Raw genomic sequence first — 9,345 nt, 5'->3', positions numbered from 1 at the left:
GAATACAATGTTTACTTAAAAATCACTGCAATTTAGTCAACTACAGGTAAACAATGGTAATGAAAGGCATGAAAAGCCAAGAAAGATTAGGGAGATTTGCAAACCAAAGCAAGTCCTGCACACATATTAACTCAACATAGATCTTTCCTTTGCCTCTCCTTTAGGGACCAACACTGAAGCAGACCCTCCTTTCATGGGGCTTGTGGGGGCAGTGTTGAACTCACCTGAACTCGGCCATCTTTAGGTAGGCTCCAGGGGCCCTGCTGGGAACCATACGTGAAGGAGGTTTCCAGGATCAAGTCCCTAATAACTTACACAAAGAGAAAACCATGAACAATTTGTGCACTTAGTGGTATTTACTTCTTTCTTTTAACAAACTGTCTTTTGGGAAGAGCGTTGTCATAAGGGCAAATCAATCAGAGGTGATTAAAATGGGGCGTGTGGGGGAGACACAACAGTTTAGCTCAAAGGTAGCCTGCTACTGAAACCCGCTGTTCGGTCTTATATGAGAGGTACACGCTCTGTGTTACAAGAAAAGAGAACCAAAAAGTAAGAAGGAACCAAGGATGCAGCTTCCCAACAATATACTGTGATCCACTAGGCAGAAAATATGTTCTATGCTTTTGTGTCTATGTGTATGAATAGTTAGATGTAGATATAAGTTCAAATAGAGTAATTTTGTTTTCTGAGCTCCTTTGTGTCAGTATGTTCCACACACACACACAATTTTTCTTCTCTGGGGGCCTTAAATTCCTAAATGTTCACTGTGCAGGTAGACACCAAGTCTACAGAGATGGATTCCCATTTCCTGGGCCTCTGTGGGCATTATTTGGACAAGATAGGAGTGCCTCTGGTGATGAAGCCAGGCAGATTAGCCAATCCCAGCACATGGCCGCCGCTTTCAAGGAGAAGTCAGGTTGGACTGTACCCACTGGCCTTGACCTACTTGGATCATGATGTTGCCCTGATTGTGCCAGGGAACTGGATAGAGATGAGCCTGCTCATGCCTTAGCTGGTGGGAAATTTCCCCCAAGGATTGGTTGGCTCAGGTGTCTGCCTAGGGTACACAGTCACCACTACTCCCACCACCCCAGCCCCGGCCTTTCCTAGGATCTAAGAACATTTTCAGCAGAGACACTGTTGGTGGGCTCTGATTCAGTAAGTGCCCCAGGAAAGGAACGTACAGTCTAAGTTTGGCCCAGCAAAGGCCACACACACTTTGTTCCACATCAGATCCAGCTACCCAGGCTCTGAGAGGCTGTCCCCCATTGTGACCACAGCTCGCCCCGGGCTGAGGCTCTGCGCTGACCCGGTCGTAACTGCCAAGGGCTGGACAATGGGCACATCTGTCCTTTCTCTGAGGGATGAAAGCACCTAAGCAGACAAGGCTCTGCCTTTTGTTACGGATTTTTTTTTCCTTTCTTTTGTAAATGAAAGAAAGCCTCGGCATGTGGTAGCCGGGTGTACGTCCCACACTGGGGGCCTCCCCACGCGTCCCCGCCGAGCCCAAGGACCGGGTTCGATTCCAGATTGGAGCGTGATTGTAGGAAGCGGACAATTATGCCCGAAGCTGAATTGATTTTCAAATCTGGAGGCTTCTCTCGGGGACGCCGGGAAGAGGGCGTCCCTACGGGCCAAGCGGAGACCGGCGCGCCTGTTCCACTCTGCCGGCGTCAGTCCTTCACGCAGGCAGCGGCCTCCAGGTGCTTTACCAGGAGGGACGTAGAGGAACCGCAGGAACAGCCCAAGCCTCGGCAACCCCACCAGCACCCAGAAATTGAAGTGGGAACCCACCAGGGCACTCACCACTCCCAACACACACACACACACACACACAGAGTCATTCTCGGAGCAGCACCCCGCCTTATTATCAGCTGAGATGAAGAAGGAGCCAGGCGGCGGGGGACAACGAGGTATGGCCAGGGCCAGAATTCTTGGCTTGAGCGTTCCCTTCTCTGGCCCGAGGAAGTGGAAGGGTGGGCAGAGGGTCAACAGTCACCAAGCCGACCAAGGCATTTAAGATATTTACTTCTCCTCCCTCCAAAACTGCCAAGCACCTGAGGATGGGGAGAAGGCGGGCTCCCAGAAGCCCTCTGGGAAATACAGCTCGGTGGGCCAGAGTGGAAGGAGTAACGACACGGGCTGAGGCTCTGAGGGCAATCTACACCAAGAGGTAGCAGCTGGAGAGAAAGGTGAGGACTTTCCAGTCTTGGCGCACCACCCGGGACGGGAGCCCGGCAAGTGCTACTGGGTGAGAGCCCACCCGAGCCTTAGAGCCGAGAGGGGCGCGTTGGCTGCCCCAGGTCGCGCTCCACGCCAGGCCTTCGCACGTGCGCGCCGCTCCAGGGCCATCCCGCGCGGCTATTAAGGCGCGGGCCCCCGCCCCCCCTTCATCATTTGTACAGGGACGTCACGGGCCGCGCGCGCGGGGGCGGAGGGGGCGGGGCCGAGCCGCGCGCTTGCGCGCTGAGCCGGGCGGGCGTGAGGGCGGGCCGCGGCGGCGGCGGCGGCGGCGGCGGCAGCGGCGGCATCGGCGGCGGCGGCGGCATCGGCGGCGGCGGCGGCGGAACCGCGGCCACAGAGTCTGCAACAGTAACCGAGCCATGGCTGGAGCTGGCCAGCGGCGCGGGCAAGCAGCAGCCGCGGAAGACGCGCGGACTGCGTCAGGGGAGCCGGGGGCCTCAGAATTCTAAAAAGGAGAGGGGCGAGAGGGGCCCAGGGGCGGGCGGGCTGGGGGCGCCGCGCTCGCCCAACGGCACGGATCCTTTTTGGAAATTAATATTTAAAAAAAAGCCGAGGACGCAGAGGGGAAGGTGGGGGCAAGAGGGAAGGCGAGACACACAGAGAGGGAGACAGAACCCCACAGTGAGAGGAAGGAAGGAAGGCAGGCAACAGTCGCCGGCAGCCGATGTGAAGACCGGACTGCGTGCGCCCTTCGCCGCCTCTGCCCGGCCTCATCGATGTTGTGTCCGTCGCCCGCTCGCCCGGATCACGATGAACGCGCAGCTGACCATGGAGGCGATCGGCGAGCTGCACGGGGTGAGCCATGAGCCGGTGCCCGCTCCTGCCGACCTCCTGGGCGGCAGTCCCCACGCGCGAAGCTCCGTGGCTCACCGTGGCAGCCACCTGCCTCCCGCGCACCCGCGTTCCATGGGCATGGCGTCCTTGCTGGACGGCGGTGGCGGCGGCGGCGATTACCACCACCACCACCGGGCCCCCGAGCACAGCCTGGCCGGACCCCTGCACCCGACCATGACCATGGCCTGCGAGACTCCCCCAGGTATGAGCATGCCCACCACCTACACCACCTTAACCCCTCTGCAGCCGCTGCCGCCCATCTCCACCGTCTCGGACAAATTCCCTCACCATCACCACCACCACCATCACCACCACCACCCGCACCACCACCAGCGCCTGGCGGGCAATGTGAGCGGTAGCTTCACGCTCATGCGGGACGAGCGCGGGCTGGCCTCCATGAATAACCTCTATACCCCCTACCACAAGGACGTGGCCGGCATGGGCCAGAGCCTCTCGCCCCTCTCCAGCTCCGGTCTCGGCGGCATCCACAACTCCCAGCAAGGGCTCCCTCACTATGCCCACCCGGGCGCCGCCATGCCCACTGACAAGATGCTCACCCCAAACGGCTTTGAAGCCCATCACCCGGCCATGCTCGGCCGCCACGGCGAGCAGCACCTCACGCCCACCTCGGCCGGCATGGTGCCCATCAATGGCCTTCCTCCGCACCACCCCCACGCCCACCTGAACGCCCAAGGCCACGGGCAGCTCCTGGGCACAGCCCGGGAGCCCAACCCTTCGGTGACCGGCGCACAGGTCAGCAATGGAAGTAATTCAGGGCAGATGGAAGAGATCAATACCAAAGAGGTGGCGCAGCGTATCACCACGGAGCTCAAGCGCTACAGCATCCCACAGGCCATCTTCGCGCAAAGGGTGCTCTGCCGCTCCCAAGGGACCCTCTCGGACCTGCTGCGCAACCCCAAACCCTGGAGCAAACTCAAGTCCGGCCGGGAGACCTTCCGGAGGATGTGGAAGTGGCTGCAAGAGCCGGAGTTCCAGCGGATGTCTGCGCTCCGCTTAGCAGGTGAGCTGGGCGCGTGGGGAGATAAGGGATTGGGGAGGCTAAAGAGACTGAAAGAGGGAAGGAAAAAGAGAGAGCTGGGCACGCGTCATCCCATCCTCCTTTCCCCAAGGGGAGGTGGCTAGTTCCCTGGGCCTGGTAGAGCTAGCGACGGCTCCTGGGAGCAGACCGTCTCCTCCAGGACTCTGTACATTGGGCTGTGGTAGGCTCCGGGAGCTCACGGGTACTGCCTGAGCGAATGCAGGGACGCATTTGTGCTCTGAGACTGTGCTGGAAGCGGTCGCCACCAGAGGCTAAGAGAAACCCCCGCACCTGGCCGGACACGGTCTGTGCGTCGCTTCTCAGTTGGGCACTCCAGGTTTGGGAAGAGGGAGGCGATTCTTGCATGGAACTGTGTGCAGATACTGCCCGCTCGTACCCCCGGCACATTCCCGGGAGTTGGTTTGGAGCGTGCCGGAGCTGCACTGGCTGAACTTGGTGCGGTGACTCCCCCCACACACTTTTTTGGCGCGAGGCAGTAGTGGGAGGGATGGGGAACACCCTCTGAGAGTTCCGGCAGAAGGTTCTGAAGCCCCCGGGAAGGTGTGTGTTTGGCGCCGAAGCTGTTTAAGAGTTAGCAAGCACTCTGCCCTGGTAACTGGCTGTGGAAAAGAGAGGAAGGCAGATGGTGCCGAGGTAAGGGTGAGGACGGAGGGGCAGCAAGGGAGCTTACAGCTGAGCCCAAGGACCGCTTTTTACTGCCGACTCATTTACGACTTCATATTTCGTTTTATTCCTCTGCATTATGTTTTGAATGTATCCCCGTGTATGGGGGTGGGGGTGTGAACATGACCCCCAAGTCTTGGGGCAGAGGTCTTCTGGCCCCAAAACCCGGGAGTTAAGCTGGAAGGTCTCCCCGGCGCGGCACAGACAGCGCCTATCCTTCTTAGCCTCTCTAAGCCAAGGTGCGTGGAAGGCTCCGGGAAGCTGGTCGAGGGGACAGCTTAGCCCAGTCTGAATCACACCAGATATTTCAAGCTGATTCCGCGACCCCTGAGGGCAAAGGACACACGGGGAGGTAGAGCCAAGGGCAGCTGAGGGCGGACACGGTTTGATGAGACCCTGCCGACTTGATTGACTCCCTGCTACTCCCCCCGCCCCAGTCTCAGCCTGGTGCCCTGGCCTGAGTCCTGACCAAGAGAAAGGTAAAAGCCGGAATGAGGGTTTGTTAATTAACTGATCGTTCTCCATTAATTCGTCCCTGGAGAATGAGAGACAGTCAATCCGATCAGAGCCGGGGGCACTGAGCCGTTTCACAGTCTAAAATCAAAGCGAGAGGCCGAACCCCCTCCCCCACCTCATGCGGGCCAATGAGAAGCTAGAGGGAGGCAGGTGCCGGCGTGCCAGGGAGCCTGCCGCTGGATCTGGAAGTAACTCCAAAGCACTCTTTGGGTCTGGGCACTGGTGGCCTCCCTCCCGCGGGTCGAGTTCATGAGCCTCTGCCGCGCCAGGGTTTTCCAGCCCAGCCCTGTGCTCACTGGTTCCAAGCAAAATCCCCAGCAGGCTGTTGCAGCTTGTGCCTGGAAGTTAGGCGAGGTGGAGATAAGAGGACAGGAAAGCAAGGGAGAGATTGACAAGGTGTCCTCTGGGGCTCCCACAAATCCATTCCCTGCCCTGTGTGCATCCACCATATCGCCTCCCACCCCGCTAAGCTGACCGAGACCAGAGGGCAGCTCAGGTTCGGGAAGGGGTGGAAGAAAGGGATACCCTTCTCCCTGACTGCTCAGCCTCTGCCGGCCCCAAACTAGTGGCTTTTTTTTACAAGCCCAGGTCAGCCTCATGACCAGCTTCAGAATCTTGTACCCAGGCACTGCTCACATAGGCCAGTCAGTGGGGTGGGGAGAAACGGAGGAAAGGATTGGAAATGAAAAGCGATCCCCCCTAGGGAAGCATGCCCCACCCCCCACACCCCGAAGGTGCTTGCTGGAGACTTCAATGACCGCCTCTCCCCACTGCCCCTGTCGCCCCCTGGAAAATCAGACTGACAGGTTCTGTTCAGAGATGACCCCCAACCCTGGAAACCCGGCCTTGCAGTCTGAACTACACAAGTGGGAGCCTCAGTGCTGTTGAAGTGGGAGCACTAGCACTGTGACCCTCCTGTGGGAGGTGTGGGCATGCCAGCCAGTGCTCACCCTAGCCAGGAGGCTATGGAAGGGGTGACAGTCTGACACCCAGCCGCCTAAGACTAGTCATGCTCTCCGGAGGCACTTGGCCTTTTTCTTTGGGAAAAAAAAAAAAATAATAATAATAATAAAAGGAAAATGGGAGACTCTGGCAGCACAAAACTTGGCGCCCACCCCCAGGTGGAGTTGCATCCTAGGACCCAGATGGAGCTTTGAGTGTTTAATTTTCCTCTCTTTAACTTAATCAAACGGGTGGGAAAGGCTGGGTTGGGGGCACTTGCAGAGCAAGCCCAACTGGAATCAGTCTCATTACACTTCAGGAACCACAACCTATTTTAAAATCACTGAAAAGTCATGAGCTTTCCCTTTAATATTTTCATTTCGGAGATGGGGTAAGGAGGGAGTCAGGCCATTTCCAGACTCTCCAGATGATCCTAGGAGGCTCGATCGCAGACTTAAACAAATGCATTGCAGGGCACTTTCGCCAAGGCTGTGGGACATTGCTTGGGGGAGAGGGGGTTCCCACCACCAGCCTCCACGCACAGAGGTGTCCCTTGTAGTTTGGCTTGCTGCTGCTCTAAAGACCCCTCCACCTTATCCTTAACCCCTCGGGGCGGTTCCTTCGCTCATTGGCAGAGTGGCTTCTCCATGCCCTTCCCTGTACCTGAGGTTCCATGAAGTCTTGTTGCAGAGAGTCAAAACCTCCACACTTGGCAGCATGTTTGGGGAGGCGCCTTCTCCTTACAAAATTACATCAGCTTGGTGGGAGATGGGAGGAAATTCTCATCAAATTAACTACCTTTAAAAAAAATCAATACGTGTTCCCTCAATGTAATCTTGCTGCTGCCCCATTAAAGTACAGTGCAGCTAGGCTGGAGGCCGCATCTCATCTGAGGTGGGGTGGGTGGGCTCCTCCGCCTCTGACATGGGCGCCTATTAAGACTTGAATAGATTAGTTTCCAATTAAAGATTTCAGAAGGCTTTGGCCCCAGTAGGGGAGCTGTCAGCATCTGAAGAGGCTGCAACACGCACCCACCAGAGGGCAGAGCACCGCATACAGAGGAGGCAGGGCCCAGCAGAGGTGGGTGCTGGGCCCCTCCGACTCTGAGGTACCTGAAGGAAGGGTACCTCCAAACAGCCCTGGGGAGACTGCCCAGTCTCCCACACCTGGGACTTCGCCCCTTTCGCGTCCAGAATTTGCCCCAGAAAGACCTAGAGGAGAGCCGGAGCCTGGGAGAGAGTGGGGGTAGAGGAGGGATGTTCGGCCAGGAGGTGGTCATGAGAAAGTCTCACAGTGACCAACCTGGGTTGTGTTTGCCATAAGTGGCCTTGCGGTCTGGTTGATTGATAACTGGCCTCCACGCAAGTCCATTTGCTTTTTGTTAATATTTATCCTGGCGGGTGACATTTCAACTGCCCCCCCCAATTCCCTGGGCCAAGTTAGCCAAGAAGTAGCAGTGCAGTGTTGGGCCTTGGGAACCTCATTTTCCCAAATCTCAAAGACTCCTGAGCCAGGAGGAAAACTGGGACTGGGACTCAGAAACTGGAAGGGTTCCTGGGCCCAAGAGAAAGCCCCAAGCAGACTGGTTGCCTCTCGCCCCACTTCTCACACAGTGCAGCTGCTCCCAGCGGCTGCAGTTCAAACAAAGGGACTGTGGGGCGCGGCCAATGGCAGCCAGCCTCACAGCCCTTGAGCCAGTGGGACTGACTGGGAGGGGGTGTAGAACAGAGGGAAGGGAGTGCCTTCTCCAAAGGATTGGTGTGGCCTTCTCCCAACGCGCTGTGGTGTGGGTGGCCAGTTGTCAGGAGGAGTCCCAAAGAACCCCCACCCCCTCAGGGTGAATGGTGGCCATGTGCCCAGGGAGTCGGCTGGGGACCCCCCACCAAACACACACACAGCAGCACAGCAGGAAACCAAAAGTTCTCACCCCAGTCACCAAAAAGTTCCCCATGGGCCTTTGCACCCATGCCTGATCCCTTGAGGGTTTGGGGACAATCGTTCCTTCTTGCACTCCCCAGGAGCACAAACCCCAGTGAAGGGAGGAAAGGAATGCCTAGTGTTAAGAAGTGTGCATATGGTGAAGATTGGAGCCCACTGTTTGACAACGGTAGGAAGACCTGCTTCTGAGTCTTGAGGAGGTCTGGTAGTTATTGTGTGGTGACCCTAGTGTCAGCACAAGCAGGCTGGCCACCTGAGACAAATAACCCCATTCTGATGGTCCCACCAGTGGGTGCAGCCCCAAGTTACAAGCCCCCTTGGAAATGCCCAAAGGGTGATCAGGGTCAGTCAGAGCAACCCATTGGCCCCAGGGTTGTAGTGGTCACTAGAGACCCAGGCCCCCATAGCTATTTGACAACTGGCACTTGGGACAGACTGTGCCAACAATACCAATTTTAGCAACAAAATAACTGAAAGCCCAGGCTGCATCTTTCTTCATCTTCAAGCTTTGATCCTCAGTGCCCTTCAGGGAGCTGGCATCCTGCCCTCCCAGATTCCCTCCATGGGGGAGCCTGATGGGCTGTGTGGTGCGATAGCTCCGCACGCCCCCTGCGGGCTGCCGTCTGCCACCAGAGAAGCCCTTGGTTCAGTGAGCTGTCGAGAGGAAAGGGATGCTTGCTGTGGCTTTGTTTTTATGTCGCTGTACTACTGATTTACAAAACAACGATTATTTTCTGGTACGAAAGGGATGTGGAGGAGGAATATATCTTGGTCTCCAACAATGTCTGTTTATTACCCCAGTGATGAGACAAAATTGCCAACCCCCACATTACACCCCAGCTCTGACTTCTCTAAACAAGATACGTGTTTGGACTTTCTATCCAAATTATACTTTTGCTGGCATGTTTTTATTTTGAGGAAAGCAGGGTCAGAGTAGAGAAGGTGACCCTGGCGGGACTCGAGTAGGAGGTTGGGGCTGGAGGATATAGTTCTAGGAGCGTGGATTAGTGGTTCCTTTGTTTTGTTGTTTCCCCTTCTAGCTAACTGACAGGAGTCAGGAGGCAGCCCTGAGGCTTTGAGCTGGGAGGGCTTTGTTTCCTCTTGAGTGGGGTGGGTGAAAGGGCCTGTGGAGGCTGACTGGCCTGGAG

General features: G+C 56.9%; 1 protein-coding gene across 6 annotated transcripts in view; it reads left to right on the top strand.

Moving 5' to 3' along the window:
• Nucleotides 1-2,527: 2,527 nt before the first annotated feature.
• The window catches only part of ONECUT1 (one cut homeobox 1), a 44,235-nt gene continuing 37,417 nt past the window's right edge, over nucleotides 2,528-9,345 (top strand). For 5 of the 6 annotated variants that reach the window (XM_047738324.1, XM_047738329.1, XM_047738326.1 and 2 more), the window contains exon 1: nucleotides 2,528-4,099. In XM_047738324.1, the coding sequence (XP_047594280.1) occupies nucleotides 2,995-4,099 (1,105 nt within the window). In that variant the 5' untranslated portion in view covers nucleotides 2,528-2,994. Of the gene's footprint in view, nucleotides 4,102-6,873; nucleotides 7,127-9,345 lie in introns of those variants that run through there. The other variant, XM_047738327.1, reaches the window with a different exon arrangement.

This window comes from Lutra lutra, chromosome 7 (genome assembly GCF_902655055.1).
Source record: "Lutra lutra chromosome 7, mLutLut1.2, whole genome shotgun sequence".
Classification (NCBI taxonomy): domain Eukaryota; kingdom Metazoa; phylum Chordata; class Mammalia; order Carnivora; family Mustelidae; genus Lutra; species Lutra lutra.
The sequence above is the reverse complement of the archived record's forward strand: the minus strand, read 5'-3'. Positions and strand labels throughout refer to the sequence as shown.